General features: G+C 51.5%; 1 protein-coding gene across 2 annotated transcripts in view; it reads left to right on the top strand.

Annotated features, from left to right (window-relative positions):
* Positions 1-17159, top strand: part of FAM168A (family with sequence similarity 168 member A) — a 250361-nt gene extending 233202 nt beyond the window's left edge. For both annotated transcript variants that reach the window (XM_025209371.1, XM_006028064.3), the window contains 3 exons: positions 3986-4160; positions 6297-6427; positions 8837-17159. In XM_025209371.1, the coding sequence (XP_025065156.1) occupies positions 3986-4160; positions 6297-6409 (288 nt within the window). In that variant the 3' untranslated portion in view covers positions 6410-6427; positions 8837-17159. The remainder of the gene's footprint in view (positions 1-3985; positions 4161-6296; positions 6428-8836) is intronic.
* Positions 17160-24277: the final 7118 nt, after the last annotated feature.

Here is a 24277-nt window from a genome sequence, read left to right on the forward strand (position 1 = left end):
CTCTGGGAATCTCTCTGGACACTGTGACAAGCTTGTGGGGTTATTACATCACTCATAGGATTTTAATTAGACGCCCCTCAAACTTTGATATTTAGCATCAGTTTGAGGCTCCAGTGCTAAACAAGCTCTGGGGGACGGGAGACAGAAAGGTCTTTATTCAAGATTCAGCACCTTGCTCTTTCCAAAGAATAGAGGCTGCGCTTTGAGATCTACAGTGCACCTCCAGGTAAAACCAGGGAAGACCAGGCTAGCTATTTCTAATTCTTCCTGAGTTGAAAAAAAAATCAGGAAAAAATTGACCACATTCATCCCTTCACACATTATAAAGAAGAGAAGAAAATAATACAAAGACTCTTTTTCCCACTTAACATCTTCCTGTCAAATGTGCATGTTCAAATTTCCTGTTCCTTTCTCTTGGCCAACTCCCCCAGGGACAAAGAGAGAGATTTGAGGTTGAGGAGTTACTTGTTTCTACCTGAGCTAGAGTTGAAGCCCTTAAAGGAATCTTCATGCATTGATTCATCTGTATTTATCACAGACAGAAGATGCTCTTGCAGCCAGGCCTGTGATATGACACAGGTCTCAATACATCACAGGAGGATGGGACCTGAGTTCATCTCATCTGATCCCTTTCTCAGTCCCTGACAAAACCATCCCAGCCATGTGTCTGTCTAACCTGCTCTGGAACATCTCCAGGGATGGAGATTTCTCAGCTCCCCTGCTCCAATGCTGTAGTACTCTCATAGTCAGAAAGTTCTTCCTAATTTCCAGGCTAAGTTTCCTCTGCTGCATCTTGAGGCCGTTGCTCCTAGTCCCACCCCCTGCAGCCATCAAGAAGAGTTTATCTCCATCCTCTTTCTAGTGGGATGGGTTTTGTTTTGGAAATTTGACTTGTATGGTTCAAAAGTCAATTGTGGCTTTGCCCCAACCGGACTCTGCGTTAGTTATTCTGACTCCCAGTAGCATAACGAGGGCTGGACAAGAGGGGCACTCGCCCCCAGTGCCAAGTTAGGAGAGGAGCCAGAATCATCCCCCAACTCCTACGGAGTCTGTGCCCCAGCAGCATTGCCCTGCTGGGAGCTCCAAAACAGTCCCTGGTGGCAGCGGCTGCTGCTGCTGCTTTAAGAGCAACAGCTGGGGCAGGTAGAGCGCATGTGGCCGTGGCAGGAGCTGCTCAGCCGGGGCTGCGAAGGAGTTCCTGCCATGGCTAAGGCTCCTACCCCACGGCCCCCTAAACCCATAGCCCCGCTACCCCTATTCTCAGAACCTACCCCTTCCCATCCCACCAATGCTCTCAAAACCATGTGCCAATGCCTTCCGCACCCCCTGGCTCTCCCGCAAGGTTTGCCCTAGGCACCGACGCTGTTGTGCCACTCCTAACTCCTGAGTCCTGCCACTCAGGTGGATTTGGGCCTCTTGCAGTGGCTCTGGACCTTCCCAGGTTGTGTGCTGTGCCAACCCTAACAGAAATCAGGGCAGGATCCTTTTGGTCCCTGATACTCTCTGCTTTCTCCACCACTCGCTTTGGTGGGGTCCTGGTTATTTCACCATCTTTTCTCTTCCCCTAGCTAGGCTGAAAAAGAGCTGGTTCAGGTAATGCATCTATACTCAATCCACATTACCGGTGCCACTGGCAAGGGCTTCAGCATGGATCACAGCATGGGAAACCTTTGGAGTATGTATCCCTAGGAAACCTATTCCTGCTCCTGGGATTTGTTGTACCAGCCTTTGTGGCTACTGAAAGGAAGACCTGCTTAGAGAATTCAGCTGTATCCTCACCTGTTGGGGCCATCCCCTCCTTGAAGTTTCTCTGACGGGTTTCTCTGATTTCTGATAAAATTTACCCTTGCTCCTTAAATGCTGTCATCTTCCTAACCTCCTCGCAGTTTACAGTTTATTGCACTGCCCTTGTATGTCCTCCTCTCCGTTAAATTGCTTGCATTTAATGCATTTGTTTTGGGCATTATGTCTGATTCCGTGTAAAGGTTTGTTCCCAAAGTTTTTATGAATGGATTAGACAAGCACTTATGTAGGATAGTTTAGACAGGGACGGTCCTGCCTAGAGCAAGGGGTTGGACTAGATGGCTTCCTGAGGGCCGTGTGATTCCATTTCTTCTTCCGTGAGTATTTCGTTCTTGGCCTCCTACACGCCTCCCCGAGCACTTCGTCCGGTTCCCAAGTCTGCTGTGTTGAATTCCAGCAATCGTTTTCTCACTTCAGGCTTTCCTGTGGGTCCAGTTTTACTACCTGACCTAGACAGCACTCCCAAGTGTTGTAGCTGGTATCTCCTCTCTTTTGCACCCAGCTATATCCTGTGTCAGATGCAGTGATGGGCCAGTTAAAGTCTCTCACTGCAGCTGTAGAGACTCAAGTTTGAGCCCTGGACTTTTGCCAGCAGTCCCATCCCTTGTCCCCACCCTCCCACCCCCGGTGTCCTGGCTGCAAGTGCGTACCTGCAAAGGCAGTTGGGTGTGATACCGCTGGAGTCTCTCCCCTCTTTGCTGTTGGCTACAGAGTCGTGGAATCAGAAAACGAGGGTTGAAGGGACCTCAGGAGGTCACATCTCCTCCAACCCCCTGCTCAAGGCAAGACCAGCCCCAACTACCAAGGCTTTGTCTAGCTGGATCTTAAAAACCTCCAAGGATGGAGATTTCACAACCTCTCTGGGTAACCTGTTCCAGTGCTTCACCGCCCTCCTAGTGAGAAAGTTTTTCCTAATATCCAACCTCAACTTCCCTTGCTGCAGCTTGAGCCCATTGCTCCTCATTCTGTTATCTGCCCCCACTGAGACCAGTCTGGTAGCCCTCTGAGCTGCTAGGCTCAGGATGGCCTTTGACCTTTTCTTTGACCTCTGTCCTTAGGGCCTCAAAGCTCAGCCTCCCTCCTTCTCTTTTGCCCTTCATTAGTTTTGCAAGTGAACAGCCATGTGGAGTATCTCTGATCTCCCACGTGCAGCTCTTATCCACCACCTTTTGCAGCTTAGGCTGCGGGCTTCCTAGCTGCTTGCCTCGGCGACACTGTTGATGTTGCTTTTGGCTCTGACCGAACGAGCAGCTTTTTCTGGTAGTGTCCCAGCCTTGAATAAAGACAAGTGAGCTCCTACTTATTGTCTCACATTTGTTCATAGACGTGTAAAGCAGGACCGGCAGGCGCGATGATAAAAACAACTGTGTCCTGTCAACACCGTTGCTTCATTGGCCAAGGCAGACTGAGAAGGTGCTGATTCAGGGGAAGCATCTATACTCAGTCGACATTACCGGGGCCACCGGCAAGGGCTTCAGCATGGATCACAGCATGGGAAACCTTTGGAGTATGGATCCCTTCCTTTCCAGTCCCGTTATACTGGATTCTCATAGTTTCTCACTGCTCTGTTAATTAGCGGCTGTGTTTCATCCCGGCGGTCACCGCACTTCAGCTGGGATGAAGTAATCCCTGACCCTAGTTGACACCCAAAAAGAGTGGTACTCATTGTGGTTTGCAGGATGAGCTGCCTGTAAAGTGCATGGAGAATCCTTCATGTCTGTCCGGGTGTATGATGAACCCTAGACCTCGTGGCTGACGTTAATTAGGAATGAGAAAAACCAAATTGGTAGGAGAAAATGCTGCTGATCGACACAGAGATTTTTAGAAAAGCCGAGGTCTGAAAAGTGCAAAGGTGAGCAAAGTCCTCCTCGCAAAGACAAGAACAACCTCTCTGTGGGGAGGCCTGTGTGCTCATGTGTATGCGTGTTAGCTGTTAGCTGTGTTAGGTGCTGTACTATCTGGTTCAGGGTGTTGTAAGCCCTTGGGGTCAGGGAACTTACCCTCTCCTCACTACAGCACCAACAGCGCTGGTGTTTCAGAACAGTGATTTCAACCCAAATGGCTTTGAAGATGATCCTTGCTGACAAGCTTGCGGTTACTTTTAAGCAACGAAATAGACTCTGAGGTCCCCTTCCAGCCATTGTAGTAAAAAGACTTTGGTGTTTTTCCCCCTTCCAAACAGGGAGCGTATTACACGCAGCCAGTGTACGCGGCCCAGCCTCACGTGATCCATCACACTACCGTGGTTCAGCCAAACAGCATTCCTTCGGCGATCTACCCAGCCCCCGTCGCCGCGCCGAGGACCAACGGTGTGGCCATGGGCATGGTTGCTGGGACCACCATGGCAATGTCAGCAGGTGAGCAGCAGCTCTCTTGAATGTGGCTACTAAGTTGGTCTGGGTCTGCAGTAAGCCCTCCCCCCTTTTGTGATTTCTGCCATGACAATTAAAATCTCAGGACACCCTAAAGGTTCCAGCATCATAAACCCTGGCCCTTAGTCCTGGCGCAGACATCAGAAGTTTTGTCAGAGGGAGCGTTAGCAGAATCAGCTTCTACATATAGATACAAGATGGCACGTTGCAAAAAAAGCAGTTTCAGGAGCAGTGGAAAACCCTCAAAGGTCTTTCAGGGAGTCTGTTCATAAAGCCCCTGGTGCAGCCTGTACATTTGGTTATCTCTTATTGCCATAGTGAATTATTTAAAAAATGCCAGTGGCAAATAGAATGGGTTTTTCTTGCATCTAGAACTGTATCTGCCAGTTGCAACTCCTTCAGGAACACTTGACTGGTCTGTTTGCTCCCAATTTTAGTACAATTCACATTTTTACAGACTAACAAAGCAAATCTTCCCACTGGCTCACCCTGCAGGGCCCCAACCTTAAAGCCTGAGTGTGTTCTTCCTTCTCTACTCCCTCTCCTCCATGAGCAAAATGAGTGCCAGCTTCAGTCCTTATTCACACTGCCCTTGTGTTCCTACCTCTAAATCCTCACCCTGTTAGTATTAAAATTTTGGTGACAGAAACATTAAAGTTGGTTTCTGCAGAATTCCTGAATTACATTTGCTCAGTGCTCAGTCGTGATGACATAAGATTAATTGATATTGCCTATAAACGAGGAGTAAAGAATCTTTTGATTTGCCACGCCATGTACATGTGTCCCATTAGCATATGTGCGAAAAAAGGGTCAATGTAGTGAACAGTCTAGCAGAATATTTTCATTCCACCACAGCCACACGGGTAGAGAAATACCCCGTGTGTCTTCTATATTGCTTCATTTTCTATGAAATCCAAATATTGTTTCTAACAGTGTGCTCCAGCTGTGTACAGGGGGGACATTAAAATGGACGTTTCCCCTTATTGTGGTCATGGTGGTATTCCCTGAATGGGAGGTACCTGCAGCTGCTGCCTGAATTAAATGTCTAGTTTTTTAATTATTATAATAGAAAAACGATGCCTGGAGAAACTTGTGAACAGTAGGTCCATCTGAACGTCCAGATGCCTCTTCAAGCAAAGCAGGCTTGGATTGAGCTCTCCGTCCTGTATCGCATGCGGGGCAAAAGCTGTGTGGATAGTTCCATCCCCAAATCCTTCAGAGCTCTTGCTGTGTTAGCGGTGCTGGACTAACGTCCCTCATAGAAATTAGAAGTAGAAAGGAGCTCTTGGGAGAAGACCTCTTAATCCCCCTGCCCCAGCAAAGGTTCATGGTTCCCTACAGCATCTCCCTCAATCCCTCAAAGGTGTGTGCAAAACTGTTGACAAGTATAAGTGAACTTGGAAGGGGCTCATTTCAAGGCTTTATCCAATACTGGCTACGAGAGCAAATGCCGTGGATTTGGACTGATGTTTCCAAGGGCGAAACAAGTAGGTCATTGGATGTTTCTCTGTCAGATGCAGTATCTATGGCACTGAGTTGCTCTGGCACACTCCAGTATCTTAATTGAAGGGTCTAGTTGATGAGCTTTAGGCTCCTGGACAAAAACTCAGCTGCAAGAGTCCAGTTCTGGGCACGTTAGTCTTCACTGGTTTATGGGTGGAACCTGATTCTCAGAAGTGCTGAGCACCCGTTATTTCAAGGGAAGCCAGTGGGAGCTGCTGTGCTCAGCACTGATGCAAGTTAGGCCCTGACTTTCCTGTACTCAGTGTCATCCCCTGGACAGCTGTTGTTGCCTGCCAGCTGGATCTGAATCCACAAAAGGAGCTCTGAAGGGACTCTTGTTAGGCTATAGTCACAGAACCAGGAGATTAAATCCTTCATCAAACAGTTGCAGACACATAAATGGGCACATGAAAGAGGCTTTACTGATCCCTAGGCACTGACCCAAATGCATGAGCAATGTAGAGGTAGCAAGGACTGTATGTAGGCAAGCAAGAAGCCATCCTGTGGTCAGCCACATGCACACACAGCCCTAGAAACCTGCCTCTCTCCATGGGTGGTAGCTGGCCCCAGGCAGGTGAGTCTCCTTTACTCATTTTCCATTTTCCTTTGATGTTCCAGGAACCCTGTTGACCACCCCACAACACACCGCCATTGGAGCACATCCAGTTTCTGTGCCAACATACAGGGCTCAAGGGACCCCTACCTACAGCTACGTACCTCCACACTGGTAAACTCGCTGGCCAATCCATGTAAGTGGCTCTACATTTGGATGAGGGGTGGGGGGGCAAGATTTTTTCACCTGCTCTGCAGACAGGTTGACCACACTGCAAATACTCAGTGCCTGCAGACATTTCAGATAGGTCCTGGGAGCACTCAGCCCTGCCTCTACATCTTCCTTCTCTGCAGAAGTCTTCTCTGTATGACTCTGCACATACCAAGCCATCTGCTGACGCTGGTCACCAAAGAGATGCTGCAACTGATGGCTACGTAGCCTAGCATAGTAAGGATAGAAAAGTGTTGGCTGGTGTGAAAGCAATACCTACCTTGACTTCATCCAGCTCCATCTGAAGGCATAAAGCTCCCAGTGGTCAGGCACAATAGCCCTGCCATGTCTGGTGCACAGATGTGCTGATCTGTTCACCGGGCTGCTGTAAAAGAAGCCCCTGACACCCTTCACTGTTGCTGAATTCATGGTGGAAACAGACGTCGCTTTTGTGCCACCATAAAAATGTTTATGATGGTGCAACAGCCAAACAAACAGACATCCCTGCCCTTTGCCACACCACAAATGCCCCCAATTTGTGGCTGCGATAAAGCTTGTATCCATTTGTGACTCTTTAGCAGCAGGAGTAGATTCATTTTATGGCATGAGAGCACGGACAGCCTGGGGTGCTCTGGGGCCTTGACGGACTCGGTCCTGCACACTCTGGGAAAGTCTGTGCAGGACTAGGCCCTTCAAGCCCTGGGAGCCCCTGCCCAGCTTTCCCTGCTTACTGAGAAATGCCCTCAGGATCTCCAGGGTGCTTGTTGGTACGTGGGAAAAGTCACTTACCCAGACACACCCCAGAGATCCCAGGAGGTAAGTGGGGAAAGCCAACCAGGCACTCCCAGGAGCCCTGGGAGACCACATTGCCCATCCTCCAGCAGCATCAACAGGCAGGACGAAGGACAACATGTGTTTTGCCCAGTGAAGCAGATCACCTGAGCTGGGACATATCCTGGGACAGCTGATCCACTTCATTTGGTGACACCTACTTCCAGCATCAGCATCTGCTTTGAGTTTGCTGGGATGGCAGCACTTAGTGTCTGCTACTGTTCATTTCTATCATGGTAGCACCCAGACACAGCCCCCAGTAGGACCGGGAATACTATCACAATTAGGATCCTGGAAATACTAGCAGACTGGTGAAGCCATCCTCTTGGCCCTGCTTGGTGTATTTGGCCCAGGATCCTCAGTTAGCATATAGCATGTCTCATGGCAGCACGCAAAGCTCTGCCGTGCAGGTGGGAGGATGCAGCCACATCCCTAATTCAGCCTGTGGGGGTTATCTTAAACAAATCTCTCCTCACAGATGCACTGTGTCTGACTAATCCTTCCTGTGAATAATCGTTACACAACGCAATTAGCAGACAGTGTCTGACCTGCATAGTTTTAATCCTGCATGTGGGCTGAAAATCAATAGTCTGCTAGAGATGTGCTGATGCTACTAGGAAACCAGCCCCTCTCCGTATACCACAGCAAAGCCATGCTGAAAGCGAAAAGTGTTGCTAAACAGCGGTAGGGGAATTGTCGGCCCTCCTCTTGCTTCTGGTATCTGTGGAGGGGGTGGTTCATCGCAGGCATCGGGTGTTGGCCCCAGCAAAGCCTGGGGATTTTGCCTAGGGTGTGCCAATGCTCCTGTTGGGATTTTAAAACCCGAGAGATTCTTCACCTGAGGGTCTTGCCCCTCCAATTGCCACCGTTGGGGTCAGGAAGAAATCCTACCCGACAGTCAGATTGGCACGGGTTGTGCAAGTTGTGTGCCTTTCTCTGAATCAGGGGCACAGACCTCTTCCTTGCATCTCTTGAGCATATTTTAGCACACTGCAAGGGTGTTTCAGAAACCAACGGCCAAATGGCTGCTCACGCTGGACGCCTGTGACAAACTCGAAACACTGTGCACGGCGGAAGTCTGTGCTCAGATGAACCTGCAGCATTGCAACTTGAAAGATCATATAAGATTTTTTCCTTGAAACAGAACTATTGTAAGAGGAAACATCAGGAACTAAGGGAAATTGCTGTTCGTGTCCAAAACACCCTTGCACTTCCTGGCCCCGCAGCGGCAGGACACTGACAGTGCCCTCACCTGCCTGCCATACCGGTAGCAAGTAGTTTTGGCCGTTCTGCCTGGTAGTTGTACATGAGGCTTGTTCCCACTGTTTTTTAAGAACAGGATGGACCAACATTTGTCTAGGATGGGCTTGTTGGGGCTGATCCTGCCTTGAGTAGAGGGTTGGACCAGCTGCCCTCCTGAGGTCCCTGCCACCCCAACTTTCCTATGACTCCATTAAGCCTCTGCTGAGTTAACAGACATACCTGCCGTGTAAAAATCTGGCCTTGCCTGTTTCCACCTCGGCATCTCTCATGTTCACCTTTTGTTGTGTTCCTTCTCTTCCAGATCTGGAGTCAAACATTGTATGCAACTACTCAAGTCTTACATCGGTGCTGGCCCGACCGTACAACGGCACCAAGTCTGTTTGCAAGAACAAAAGAACAAAAGTGCAAGGGTCACTTTATGCATTCTTTAGTGTTTTTTTGTAAAAGCTGCTTTTTTCTAATGTTCTGCCTCTCTTTCCTCCCCCGCCCCCTGAACCCACACACATCACGTAACACCATGTACTGACACTGAGCAATAGTCATGGTTTCTCTCTGGTCCTATCGTTTTGAAGCTCAGAAAGTTCACCTGTCAAAAATGCCCAGTTCCGTGGTGCAAAGATGCCCGGGTCTTGTTTTGTTTGTTCGTATGGGTTTTCTCGGGTTTTTATTTCTGTTGTTGTTGTTGACAAGAGTCTAGATTTTATTTGACTAGTGAGGGCAGTTGATGTTCAGGGTACTATGTGAAAAGCACAGCGCTGGTAGGCAAGTTTATTCCAATTTGGTTTCATTCTTTTTTAGGTTAATAATATAAATTATTTAATCTTCCATAACATATTACGAGAAAATTGGTGTCTTCCAGATAGCTGTTATGATAGACTATAATTCATTACCTGCATTGAAATACCCAGCACATCCCTTGTTTGTAGAGTGAGAAACTATAAATATTAGCAGCATAACACACATGCATCTTAGGAGACAGGTTGACTGGTTGCTACCAGGGCTTTGGTCTGCTTTTGTAAACAGGGAGAATGCATTTCATGGGATGGGAAGGGAGAGGCGGAGAGGAGATGCATGGAGCATAGGAACTGCATCTCGCTGAGTTAACAGACATCCCCCTGTCCCGATCCGGGTCATTTTCATCATGTAATAAAATCAGACAGCTCCTTCCCATTTGGTAGGAAGCTGCGGCTTGCTGACAGATGTATGCTGGGCTGACGTAAAAAGGAAACAAAGGGATTTCCGGTTATTAGTCATGAGGGCCTCTCCAGGATCCAGCAATTGGGGAAAAACGAGATTGGATAAGGCGAGGGAGAAGAGTGTCTCGGCAGAGCTGCGGAGAATAGAGGTTGCTTTGCCCTGCACCTGGCTGGGCACAGACTCCCCAGCGCAAGGCTTGTGACTAGACTGAGCTGCTTTCTAGCTCAGTCTCCCTTGGGGGACATTGATATCATGGTATAATTTGGGTTTTAAGAGCGGGCAGAGGTGTCTCCACTTGCATTGATTGCTAATTGAGCGTAACTGTGCTACAGCGAGGCCAGTCCCAACAGAAACTCCTGGGCCATCGTTTCCTTCTGCCCACAGTTTAACTCTGTCGGAGTCGCAGGGAGAGCTTGACCTGAGCACAGTTTTGCGCTGTCGAGGACGCGGCACTTCAAAGGTGTACTTGCCAGCAGGTGGGATCCGGGGGGGTGGAGATCGTGCTGCTTTGAAGGTAAAAGATGAGGGAAAATGGGGACTAGCATGAAGCAATAGCAATAAACGTGTTGCCTTTCCAGCTGTAAGGCATGTCACCGGAAAGGGCGGCACTCAGCCATTTACTTTGGCTTCGAAACTAAGGGCAGCAGGTTTGCACAGCTGTTGGGTATGGATCTGCACTTGGATGCCCAAGAGACGACGTGCTCTTGTAGTCGCCCAGGCCTAGTGCGCAACGCGTTGGGTTTTTGCGAAGCGTCTGAGCAGAGCAATAAAGTTTGGCAGTGGGGCGGGGGGGGGGAGAAGGAGGAGCGAATGGTGGCCTTTGCAAATGACGTTGAAGGGAAATTAGATTTTTTTTTTTTTTTTTGGAAATATCATTCCTAAACCCAGCACAAAGGGGGGAAATTTTAGAGAAATGCTTCTTTTCTTTGCCTCAAGTCATGCCAAAAGAGTTGCATGCAGCTAACAGGAGGTCTGTCGCCGTGACTTCTCTTGGGCGGTGGGTCAGTGGCAACGGGGCAATCTATTTTTTTTTTGAATAGTAATCATTTAAGTCAAACCCAGCCGTATCAATGGGGTATACATCCTTGAGCAGCCACCAGGCCTGGCCTCCATACCCAGTCCAAGTGAGCGCTGTTACCCGATCATTGTCCGACATCTGTGCTAACTGCTGTGCTCTGTCCTGTGTATGCTGGCCTCTTCGAACCTCACTAGGGATAGCACAAGAGTGACCCACGCAAGGGCCCTGCTTGCCACTCGTCTTAGGCTTCTCCCCAGACTACATCATCTGTGTTTTCAGATGTCAGATCCTAGAGTCTTTTTAAAGACACGTAAAACCACCGCGTCTTTACACCACTGGTTCAGCACCTGTGGGGGATTATGTGAGCGCTTAAGGATTTCCCAGCCTGGCGCCTGCAGTTTTCCTCGAGGAAACGCTCTGTGCAGGGAGCATGGTCGTGACCGGGCTCTTCTTTCCCAACCACTTTTTTTTTTAATGTTGGTCTTTGATCAGATGAAGCGGCGGCATCAGCAAGGCCGCACCATGCTTTTTATATTTTCAAAGGGAACTCTTGTTAAACTAGCCGAGCTCTGATCCGCCTTCTCCCCCCACACGTTTGGCCAGCAAACCAGTAAAAACCCCTCACCCACGTTCCAGTCCCTTGTTGTGGGGTGGCTTCTCCAACCCAGCGCTGCAGGGGATGGGAAAGCAACGTTTCATAAGGATTAACACAGTTTGCAGCCTGCTTTGGGCTCTGCAAACAAGGATAGCTCCAGACACACCTCTCTGGGTTGCCGTTGTTCTTCCTATATATCACGATCGATTCGCCCTTCCGCCTCTTGATGAAGGACCCTGGAAATGGCGCTCTCCCTTCCATTTCCTTTCCCGAAAGAAAATGCCAGGCTTTGTGTTAGAGAGAGAGAGAAGGTATTACATGTGTACTACAGGTTGACAAAAAAAACCTTCTCCTCCACCTTCAGTTTTTCTCAGAGGACTGGTAACTCCCCCAAATCAAATTCTGCCTTTCGGCATCGAAGTTTTGAAAGCCGTTTAGGCCTCCGTTGGACCTGTTTTGCACGGATACTAATGAAGGCCCTAAAGAAAAAGGGATAGGGCCTTTATGAAGCAGAGAGAAGCACTATTATGATCCCTGTTCATGAGATCTGTTGAGGGTTGGGGTTTTCTTCTCCCTTCTTGGCTTGGCTGAATAGCAGCTCTGGTGCATACGGCCATGTTACGCAGGGACTGAGAGGCTCATTGGCACCCTGGGAGTGGAGAGATGTAGAGTCAGCTTGTGTGCAAATAGCATTGACTCACCACCGTTTTGCCAAGGCTGCCGGCATCTGTTTTTGGATTTTCCAGTGTGGCAAGACTATGTGAAGCCCAACTCTGAGCAGTCACCTAAACAGCTGAACCTCAGAGGGCTCTTCCCGGTGACTTGGATATCTCTGTTTTGACTAGTGCAGCACAGGCCATTGGACTGCGGGACCTGGTCATGGATGCAACCGTTTGCCCCAGCCCTTTTGTCTTGCAAATGGTCAGGCTTTACAGGAATGGCCACGGATGCCCACCCCCTCCCCTTTCTTCTCCCCGCTCCGTGATGTCCAAGGGGTCAGAATCTGAACCTGGGCCCAAATGTTGCAACGTGTCCTTTTTCCTTTAATAAGGGCCTCCGCTAAAACTCCAGAGGCACGGTTCACATGGACTGTGGACCCCCATCTTGTGACGTGGGCCGGATTTTAATTCCCAAGATACCTGGCTTTTCCACTGAAGCCTCGCTGCCATGCAGTCCTTTAGGATCATCCCATTAGTCCAGGATCCTCTCTGGCAGACATCTGCTGGGCAGTAGGCTACTGCAACCATAGTTGTAAGAGAAACCGGTATTGTAAACCTGACCGAGTTCCTGTTTCAAGCAAGTCGCTGCTTTTGTAGGGAACAGAAACACCCTGCACATTTACCACGACAAGCATTTCTTTGGCCTAGCCCTGCAAAAGGAATGTGTGTCCTTTCCATGTGATGTGGCCATTGAAATCATGAGACCGCGTGGGTTGCCTTTATTCTCTCTAGGCTCCCAGTTTCTTCCCCCTTTTTCTGCTCGTGAATGCTTTCTCTGCTGCAGATGCTGCCGTGTTTAGCTGTTTCAGGCATCGTGTTAGAGAAGAGCTCGAGGGTTTCTGTTATAACACAGAAAGTAGAAAGCAGCCATCGCTGAAAGGTAGATTTGTCAGGTGGCCGTCACCTAGAGCAAGGGAGAGTGCCAGGAACGCAGTGTGGACGTGCCTGCGTCTACAAGAGCCCCAGTGTACTCCAGATCAGGAACAGGACGTCAGGGGGAGTCAGCGATGGCTGAAATAGCCCCAAACTCTTCCAAAGAGTCTGTTCCTGCTCTCGGGCCTGGGGTAGATGTTTTTTGCTCTCCCCTGTATTTTGCTGGGCTTTTTACATACGTGGCTGTGGTGTCAGCTGAGTTCCTGAGTGGTGCGAGATGCCTGTTAAAAAGCTGCTGGCCCATTAGCCACCTGGGCAGGGGAGTGGAGACTGGCAAGGACTGAGAGCTTTTGAGGGGACTTGCAGAAAAGCCTGAGGCTCCCGAGGTATTCAGCAATGCCCTGAATGCTACTGTGACTGGACAACGTAGATAGATAAAGAGGAGCTACTCACCTCCAGCCTGGCTCCTACCATCCCTCGTCCCCTTTCAGATTCCCTTTGAATCAGCAACTGGGGTTAAATTCCAGCAGCAAGAAATCCCTGCAGCCCACCCCTTAGTGGAAATAGGTTCACGGTCAAATCCACATCACTTGGAGCCGGTGTGTATCTCGTGTGCAGTGGTGCACATGCGCGAGATTGAGCTTCATAGCCGCCCGGTCGAACAAACTGAGAAGTAGCCACCCAGGGCTTTTCCTGTAAAGGCCCATAAGCATTTTCTCTCTCTTGATCAAATCAGTGCCGTGAAGTGGGATTGCAGCAGGGTGCTGATTAACCTGTGTTTGCATGGGCTCTGTCAGCGGCGCTGGGTGCTGCGGTATCAGATCCACTGGTCGCCTGCGAGGCATCCTAGAGACCTTCCAGTGCCGCGTTTGAAAGAGGAGTCTGGGTGGGTACAAGGGCAAGACACATTGCAGAGCGAGCTGAAGCACCTGGCGCAAAACCTGTGCTGGTTTTAGTCCTCTTATTGCTGGGACGATACACCTAGGGCTAGAAAACCGTCCCTAACACACCAGAACCCAGTCATACTTTGTGGGGAGGAGGCAGAGCTCACAGGGCAGCAGACGGGCGACTGGAATGAGGCGTGATCGGCCTAATCCTGGTTCCAGCGTGGCGCTCGGGACTTGGGCAGGGACATCGTGAAGTGGTTGCATGCACCGCTCCACGGTAGGAGGCAGGGAAGTCTCTACCCTGCGTAGGGACGTGGGAGTCAGCCACTCTTCATCGCAGTTGCAGGGCAAGCGGGGCGTTCCAGGCCACCGCCGAGTCCTGACGGCAGTAAAGCTTTTGCTGAAGTCAGTGCCTGGCCAGGAGCTGGAGGAACGGCTCTAAGGATGGGATCCCAAGGTGACTAGATAACTTGATCAGAGAGGCCAGATCCCTTCCTCATGGTGAGCGGTGCCTCATTTCCACTGAAGCCAGCAGAGGTATTTCAGAAGCAGGGCACCGTTCAGCATGAGCGAGGTTCAGAGCGGCCGGGCTCCCGTGAGAATTGACTTCAGTAATCAGCATCCAGTATTTAACACGAGGCACCTTTGCGCAACCGGTCCACGCAGAGTTTGCTGCGATTGAAAGCAGCTGAGTGGAGGGAAGCGGGGCCTAAGGACCGTGGGGCTGTAGCTGTAATTAAGAGCCAGGAGGCTCAGACTTGGGTCCGTGCAAATGGGGTTAAAATGTGTTCACATGTGATGGCTTAAAACCTTGCCTCCCTCGTGATGGGTTTTCTCACCCAGGAGGCACAGGTTGCAGAGCGCCTGGAGGTGCAAATCCTGCGAGAGTCGCGGAAAGAGGAAAGCACTGTCGTGACAATACCGATCAAAGCTACCGTTACCACCATTAACCAGTCCCTTATATATCTTTGCTTTAAAACATGTACTGTAATGCAAGACTTGAAAAAATGCATATTAATAGTTGTGCTGGCCCGATTCCATGTCTGAGTACCTTGGGGCACGCTCCAGGAGATTGAACTGTGTGTACGAGTATTTGCTCCTGTATTTTATGAACAATAATAACCTAGTAAATCTTTTTGCAGTTCTGATCTGTAATTTAAGCGCTTTTTACCATAAGTGTTATTTAAGGTTTTGTTTTACTGATTGGTGTTTATTATTCTAAACTAGAGGAACTTTAGGGCTGGCCTGAAGTTGGACGCTTCTTTGAGCAACAGGGAGCATTTCAGAACACAAGTCTGTGGGCTTTCATTTCAAACGGGAGTGCACCGCGTTACCGAGAATGCTAGGCAAAAACTGAGCAGCCGGGACCCAATCAGCCCCGTTAAAACTGTTCGTTCCCAGACCAGTCTCCTCCCCCAACCTCCTCTCCTAAGCATCCCCTCTAGACTGCATCCAGGCCACTTTGGCTAGACCTCTGGGCTGATTTCAGTGGGGGCAGCAGGGAAGTGGCAAAGAATATGAGACCTGTATAGAGCCACGGTACAACCCTGGGGAGGAGCCCCTGCTCCTGCCAAGCTGCCTTGCAAGAGCGCGACCCCAGACAGGAACCGCTGGGTCTGTTTTCCACTGTTAACATTGATCTAGAGCTCAGCCGAGCATGTTAACCATTCCCATATGAGCAGCTGTCTCTCCAGGACTTTCTGCAGCTCCCTAGTACTAATGCAAGGCAAGCCTTCTAGGGATTCCCACCGCGGACGCTGTTAGCCAGAGAAACATAAAGCAACCTGACATCGGGCCTTGCTTTTCTTAGGGAGAAAACCAAGCTGAAAACGCCTTTCCATCGCGCTTAGTTTAAAAAAAAAAGAAAATGCAATCAGCTTTAAATAGCATCGGTCGTTGCAGAATTCCCAGGTTTTTCACCGGAAATGTTTTTGGTCAGAGCAGGGGCTTTGTTCTGATGACACATTTGGACGCAGAGTCTTAAGAAATGCTGACAGCCCTCCATGGGCAAGCCCCTCCTCAGAGCCATCCACCTTCCTCAGCTCCTCCTTGCCCACAAAGCGGTTGCGCTCCATTGGGCTACACAGCGCAATACGGGGCCATGCTGATGTGACCCCCCCCAGCACGGCGCTGTGCTGGCGCTGATGTCCTTGAATCAAGATGGAATTGTCCCCATTCCTCTTTCACTTCCAGAGGCCCTGATGCCATGAGTTTTTGATTACCAAGATGCACTTTGCTTATCGTGCTAGACTTGCTTGCTAGACGAGTGGCTCCCCTGGCTGCAGTCCCCTACACCGCTCATTTTCTGTGCGATGTGCTTCAGAGTCTTTTCAAGGACCTCTTCGTTGTCTTCAAGAGAAGGTGTTTGTAGGAAGGAGGAAGGCGCATCTTCTGACGGGTCACAGACCCAGGGACGCTCTTTTAGAGTCCTCTGTTATTGGGTATCCATCAGCTGGGATTTCCGCTAGGTGCTAGGGAAAGCAGGAACAGCAATGTCATTTCCTGAGAGCTTGCACCCACCGATGATCCCATGTCTAGAAGTGACCCTGCAACCCGCAGTGCTCCTCCTCTTGGTGTCTAAAGAGGCTCTAGGATTCCCCCATCACCCGATCAAATTCTTCTGTGCTGCGGCTATTAAACCCAGATCTGTGCCGTGTTTATAAGGCATTTGGAGTCTGATACCGTGAGGGTCTGAGTGCCTCCTCCCTTCAGCAAAGCCAGAGCACTTAAACAGATGCTTAACTTGAAGCACGTGTGTAAGTCGGCTTCACTTCCATTGGGTTGAAGTGCTTTGCTGAATAGGGATTGTGCGTTTAAGCGTTTTGCAGAACCGTGGCCACTGTGGGGAGTTAATGCTTCCCAGAAAGAGGATCTCTGAGATTAGTGCACAGAGACAACTGCTGTCACGAAGCAGCACGAGCAACAAAAGCAGATGCATTTTCTATCACTGATGGCAGCTAGCCTTAAACGCAGTTCTCTCTCCCGATATCATGCTTAGCCTTTCCCTGATCCCCTTCCAGTGGAATTATGTTTGCTTGCAAGCAGGACAGGACTCTGGACCATTTTGCCTTTTTGCATCTATGGCCTGCGGGAGACTCGCACTAAAATCCGTGCAAACAGCCAGACCGTGTTTAGATCCCATAGCGTGTAACAAAGAAATACTGCTTCCGGCTTGTATATTTTTCTTTGTGTTTCCAGGGGTGGGGGATCGGTGTTTATATTTTTTAAATTCATTTTGGACTACAGGGCAGCTTGGATTTACCTAGTTTTTCAATTTTATTGGAACTCTTAAGCAAAAAAAAAAAAAAAAAAATCAAAAGAAAAAATTTTAAAAAGTAAACATGTCTTCCAAGTTTAAATCAAAGAACTCAACGGCGTGCGTGAGACACAGCCTTGAGCCTAAGAATTGGAAAGCCCCACAGCTTCAGCTTGTGAATATGAAGTGTAAATCTGTTTTAATTTTTTTTTATTTTTTGTTTTTTTCTTTTTGTTCTGGTTTTTTGTTCTGAAGATCAGTTAGTGATCTCCCTGACAGATTTAAGCCAAGAGTTTGTAACTGTATGATATTTACTGTAAGATGTAGAACATTCAATAACTATTAAAATGTTTCCAAAAAAATAATAATAACGATACTGCCTGGAGGCTGTGTTGGTTTGCGAGCGGGCGTTGGTTTGTTTGAGGGAGAACTGTTATATTGATAACCACTGAGCAATCGAGCTTGCAGCAGACAAGAATTGAAGAGGACGGCGAGGTGAGTATTGTAGCGCGGGCTCTTCCTGGCCCATGCAGCAATATGGCCAACCTGGAATCAGTGGAGAACGTGCTCTTCCTTAAGCCATGCAGCAAAAGGTGATAGGAGGGTTTTCCCAGAAGGATGGTTTGCTTTTTGACCCTTGACTGCAGTACAAGGGGTCAGGGTCCAGCCAAGCTTGGCCGAGGTGTTGACCAACACCTAAGGAGAACGACAGGCTGGCATGTGAGATGAAGAACTGGAGGTCCCCCGTGCCATGGAGGGGGCTGCGGCATGAACATTATTAATAGTGCATCTTGCACGGAGCATCTAGCACAGGGGTGGGCAAAATATGGCCCGGGGGCCGGATCCAACCCGCCAGGCCATTCTATCCAGCCCACAGGGTCCCTAAAACATTTAGAAAATTAATCTTTATTTGCTCCTAGCTGCCTGTCAAAGATGACAGGAACCAGGGGCAGTAGGACCCAGAGGAAGCTGGTGGCAGGACCCAGGAGCAAGGCCTGTCCAGCTCTGCCCTCCCAACCAGAAACCCCTGCCTAGCAGAGGCTTCTGGCCTGGGACCACGGGGCTGTTACTGCTTCCCTGCACCGGAAAGGGAAATGCAGCCCTCAACAGTTTGCCAAAACTCGGTAAGCGGCCCTCTGCCCGAAATAATTGCCCGCCCCTGATCTAGCACGTCATAGTAGTAAATCGGTGATCATTGCCGATTAGTCACACTAACCAAGGCATTACATTTCTGATACTTGCAGCTAAAGTGTAGCTTTGAAGCCCCTTTTTCCTTCCCAGGACATGCCTGGATCGAGGGCCCCGGATTGAGCTTGTTGCCTGTGGACCACCACGTCCTGCTCTTCAGCAAACTAGTGAATCGCTTTGGGAGCTGAGGAGGAAGCCTGCTCGGCTGGGGAAGGATGCCAGCTCTGGTCCAGGGGGATCCCTCGGGGCGGGTCTCCAGGGGGGTTAGACTTTGAGCCCGTTCTACCAACTTGAGACTGCGTTTCCATGAGGGCAGGACCGTGAGTCCCCAAACTGGGCAGCTAGAGCCAAATTCTGCCTTGATGCTCATTGGTAGCTCAGGTGTCATGGGTGGGAGTCCCCCCTTTTTCTTTTCCCAGCGTGCAGGCTTGGATCCATGTTCCTACTCTAGATCTGCAAGGGGATGGGTGTCCTGGTTCAAGGCCACAATGCTCTCTGGATCACCTGCCCTCCAGGAGACGGAGACGGACACATTTTGGCACTGACAGCTGCAAAGAGCACCAGGGAGAAGCCACTCTTCACAGTGTGGCCGAGAGTCATGTCTCAGCCTAGCCCGAGTCTTTTATTGGTCTCCTGCTGTGTAGCGGGTCAGGCCCGTTGTCTCTGGGCTAATAATACCTGTGAGCCTTTCCGCACCCATCTGATCAGGCAACAAGCTCTGATGAAGCTCTGGCAGCCTCAGGTACCACCTTGCTGCGGGTCCTGGAATAAATCCCTGCTGGGAATGGCTCAGGATCTGGGAGCAGCACCTTTCCTCCAGCAGGTCTGCTGAAAGAGAAGCTGCCTGTGGGTCTGGTTCGGGGCACTCGGGGAGATGGAGATGGTCTGGTTCGGGGCACTTGGGGAGATTTCAGTACTGTTGTGAGCAGGAGGTGGAGGTGGCAAAGGCAGTGAATTGACCTCTGCAGAAGGGTTTTGGTCTCCCCAGACTCTGGTGGGGGCCAGTTCCCAAAGCACCATTGCCCCACAAGGGCCGAGCACCGACTTCCATCCCTGCAGGACCTGCTGGGGGGATGAAGAGGAGACAGACAGTGGAGTGGAAGGGGCAGAGGTAACGCAGAGCTAGGAGGAGAAGGCAGCTGAGGCCAGGGAAATGGCACAGCTGGGGTACTTGCAAGCCTGTTCATCATTGGCAATCCCTTGATTCAAGGATGATGTCTATCACGGCTCATTCATGGGCCTTGAAGTGATTTAAGAGCCCAATTTTTGAGCCACAGATCCATCCACAGCCAAGGCTGTACATAGTTCCTCTATTTTGTGCAAGGAAAATTTGGAGAAGTGCTTGCTATCTGCTGCGGTTGCCGAAGAGCTGAGAGGCCTGGTTTGCACTGCTGGGGTGTCTTTACTGCTGCCTGGTTCCTCCCTGCTACTTACAGGTTAAACCCGTGCCGCTGAATGAGAGTTTCTGACCTCAACGCTCACTCAGAGATGAGCTTTTTCATAGCACCATATCTTTCCCTCCAAACTCAGACCCTACCGAGCCGTGCCACCTTTACATGCACGATGGCTGCAATCGCATGTGCAGCTGCAGGGCTTCTTGGTGCCTGGGTCACTGGGTTGGTTCTTTCGCATCTGCGTGCATGCAATGCAGATGATGCCGGATAAAACCCATCCGACCCAGACTTGAGGACCAGGCAGCTCGCACTTGCTTTAGTTAAACTCCTGGGTCCAAGAGAAGCCTCCATCCTTGGAATTGTGCTGGGAGGGGTAACAGAGGTGGGGGAAAGGCCTGAACACCAAATGTGTGGCCTCTGGTCTGGGTTCGACTCTCAGCTCTGCCACCGATTCACTAGGTGACCATGGGTGGGTCCCTTCACTTGTGCAGGCCTCAGTTTCCTCGTGTGGAACCTGGGGCAGAGGACCCGTCTCACGGGCTGTGGGGTTTGCAGATCACAAGTGCTCATGGCCTGCTGCTGCTGGGGGATTCGGAGCCCTGTAATGCGGCTGGAGGAAACCAGCAATGACTAGCTGTTAGTGGTCTGCAGAGCTATGCAGTGACCTGATCTGAGCCCCAGTGATACCCCCAGGATGCTCCCCCTGGATCACAGCTGGACCCCACTTCTGTTGGTGGGGGCGCTGGAAGGGGTCACGAGCTCCACACCAGCGGCACTGGAGGGAGGGAAGGCAGGCGAGCAGCTGCTTGGAGGTGGATCCAAAGCCCTCTCCCAGCTGCCCTGGGCTGCGCTCTGCTCCCTTCACTGCTCATCACAGCTGTGAGGGCTGTGTCCCCACTGCCAGATGGGTGCCCAGAGCCCATCCATGCCGCGCTGTTAGTGGGAGCGGAGCAGGGCAGGCACTGGCCTTTATTTAGTGCCCAATACATGCCAAGCCCATGGTCCTGGCTTGGAAAACACTTGTCCACCCGTACAACCTTTTCAGACTTGAGGCACCCTCATGAGACTCCTGCTGGGGAAATCCCAGCTCTTGGCTTTTGCTCCCTTTTTGAGCACAGGAAAAGAACAGAGACATTTTTCTGCTGCAAGGAACTGGGAAAGCCCGCAGCAGGGCAGCCCGTAGGACTACAGCCCCTCTTTGAAATGTCTGGGTTTATCTTGTGAATGGTGTTTGCACCCCTAACTGCACTAATGCACCCTGCAGCACCCTTGAAAGGATCTCAGGGCACCCTGGCTGAGAATCACTGGCTTACAGAGTCTGTGGGAAGACCGGGCCTAGGGTGCTTGCTCTATATGCACGCAGTGGGACAGGCACAAGGGGCAAAAGGGTCACGCTGCAAGTCACCGACAGAACCGGGAGTGCAGCTCCCGGGCCGTCCAGGTACCACAGCTTAACAGCCACGTCCTTCGGCAATGGGGGCATGCTGCTGCACGGGGGAGTGGGATTCGTGCAACGTGCCCCCGTTGCTGAAGAACGTGTGTATCCAGCATCGGGCTCCTCGGTCACCTGAGGACCCATCAGGCCTGAAGGACGTCATCCTCAACTCAGAGGGACCGCCGATGCTAGCGCAGACCGGGGCAGCGGGACCCTCGCACATGCTCCTGTGTCGTGGGAGTGGGGGGAAGCCTGTTGCTGGCTCTTACCCTGGATGACGGATGGCAAGGTTAGGGGGGCAGAGAGCTAGAGACACCAGCCTTGTGCCCCAATGGGGGGGGTCCTACACTGGACCCTGGACAGAGCGAGGGGTGGAGGGAGGAAAGGGGTGATGCAGTCAATGAGGAGCATCCCAGCGGCTGCATCCCTGCCTGGAGAGACTGGGACCCCGGCTTCAGGCCCCTCCGTCTTTAAGCTCAACCCAGAACGGGGCATGAGGGTAAACCGAGGCAGGGCTGTGAGGCTGTCAGGCACCACAGAAACAAGGATAAGCCAGGCACATTTCAGGCACCGGTGCCAGGCCTGGCAGAAAACCCTGGCTATCCTCTAAGAGGCCTGCCCGAGCCCCTCGGGCATCCCAAGCAAAGTAGCTCAGAGCCAGCGCTGCCCCACTGCCCCGGTAGGGAGGCCGACCCCACATGAGGCCTCTGCCCTCCCTCCCGCTGTCGCAGCCCGCAAGGTCCTTGCCCGTCTCTTCACTGGCAGCTGGCAGCTGAGCCGTGGATGTCCCCTCTCTAGCCAGGGCAGGGCAGTGCCAGGCTGCTGGCCCCCTGGCTTGTTCGGGGTAGCCGTCCTCAGGCAGGGGTGCTCTTTAGTGCCAGCCTGGCTTTCTCTGTGCAGCAAGCCCCGAGGTGCTCGGTCAGGGATGGAGTCATTAGCACGTGGCGGGCCAACGGGTACGTGCCAGGGCCGATGGCCTCGCTGCTGTGTCTCGGCGCCCCTTTTCTCCCCCAAAGTTATTGGAACATCTTGTTCTGCACTGTAGGGCGTACCCCGTGCTCTCCCTGGCTTTTTCTTATCATTTACTTGCTCTGTTTCTGTTTCCATCTGCCTGTCCCTTACACACACACACGCACGCACGCATGCACACCCCAAGTGCCTGGCTGGCATCACCCAAGGCAGGTCACGAATGAACTGTGAGTCGTGCTCTCCGTGGCTCCAACCCTGCCCCGCCATTGCCATCAAGTTAGTTTGTTTGTTGTTTAAATCAGGACTTTTGGATTATTTTTATTTAAAAATTGTGCCGTCTAGGTTTGAGGTATTGGGGGTGTGCATAAGCTGGGGGAGCGGGGTGGGGACGGGGGATGGAGAGGACTGTTTTCAAGCCTGAATCCTCTCCCGTGGGGGCTGGCAACATGCACTTTTAGGGTAAAACGAAGATGTTCATAGGCCCAAAGAATAGGGAAGACCAGGTGGAACCAGGGAGAAGGAACAGTCACAGGAGTTGGCAGCACGGGTGTGTGTGTGTGTGTGTGTGTGTGCGCGTGTGCATGTGCATGCATGGAGGGTTTATTATATTGTGTGTATATATGGAGGATTCACAATATTGTGTGCGTGAGTGTGCATGAAACAACCATGAATGTGTGTATGGAGTTCACAACTGTGTGTGTGTGTGTGAAGGGTCTATGACTCTGTGTGTGTGTGTGTGGGTGCGTGTGTGTGTGGGTGGAGTCCATGACCGTGTGTGTATGGGATGGGAAAAGGGAGAAAGATCCGGGGGGGGGGCAGGGTATGTGGGTGTGTGTTGATGTGTGTGTGTGTGTAGGGAGTCCAGGATTGTGGAGGGAGGGAGGGGGAGATGAAGGGTCCATGATTGTATGTGTGTGGAACCTATCGTGTGCATGTGTGTGTGCATGCATGCACTTATGTGTGTGGAGGGTCTATGATTGGAGGGGCAAGTCCATGGGTGTGTGTGTGTGTGTGTGTGTGTGTAAGGTCCATGATTGTGTGTGTCCAGGGGGTAGGTCTGTGTGTGTGTATGTGTGTGTGTGTCTGTGCGTGCACGCATGCATGCATGTGCCACTGGCAGGCTTCCAAGTTGCTTTACACTTGTAATACGGAGTGTGATAGCTCGTAGGTGTGATCTCTGTGTGTGTGTGTGTGTGTGTGTGTGTGTGTGTGCGCGCACACTTATCTGTGTGGAGGGTCTATGATGGGGGGTGTGCAGCAAGTCCATGGTTGTGTGTGTGTGTGTGTGTGTGTAGTGGCAGCTCCTTGCAAGTGCCGGAGGGAGCAGCAAGCCCTGGGCCAGGCGGGCTCTCCGCTAGTTTGATGCATCCCGACAGCGTGGCCGCCCCGGCTGCAGGCCCCGTAGCCCCGCGACACGTCATGATGCCCAGGGAGGCCGAGCGGGCATAACCCTCCGGCATCCTCATGGGCGTGCCAGCGAGCGCCCCCAGCTCCCAGCGCTCGGAGGCTACTGACATGCTGGCAGCTGCCTCGGCTGGGCTTCCCCGGCCTCGCTTCTCCAGCAAGCTTTGCCACAGCCTAATTTGAGGCCCCCTGCAATGAGCAGCCGATACCCAGGGTCTATATCAGGCCTAAAATCTCTACTGGAGCCAGTCTCCCAGGGGCACCTGCGTGCCAAGGCTGCAGTTCATGATGCAGCGCCCGGGCTCCGGCACAGGCCCGTGACGGATGGAGCTAGAGATACCGCAGCACGGACCCGCTGCGCCGCCTGTTTATTCCCATAGCAACTGACCCAGATTCTGGGTATCGAGCGCAGGCTGCAAGGTGACCGCCGAGGCTTCCCGCTTCCCGCCTCCCCTCCGCGGCCTTGGGAAAGGCACGAGCCCTTTGTTCCCTCGCAGAGGGGCACGGCGTGGAGACAGAAGAGACCTGTGACTGGCCCGCAGCCTGCTTTGGGGGCCTGTTCTGTGCCTGTTGCCGGGAGGGTCATGAATGCACACAGCTGCTAACCAGCACTGCTGATTTGCAAACCCATGTGCCCTCGTGCCCGGGACAGCCACGAATACGGGCTTCCTTCCTTGCCTGGCTGCTTGTGCATGGGGGCACGCTAACAAGTCCCACAAAGCCTGTGAGCTTAAGGCACGTCCACAGCCCCACGGTGGCTGCCGGTACCTCACCTTTTGCACATGTAAGAGCGTGCACCCGAGTGGC

The sequence above is a fragment of the Alligator sinensis genome, unplaced genomic scaffold (assembly GCF_000455745.1).
Source record: "Alligator sinensis unplaced genomic scaffold, ASM45574v1 scaffold594_1, whole genome shotgun sequence".
Classification (NCBI taxonomy): domain Eukaryota; kingdom Metazoa; phylum Chordata; order Crocodylia; family Alligatoridae; genus Alligator; species Alligator sinensis.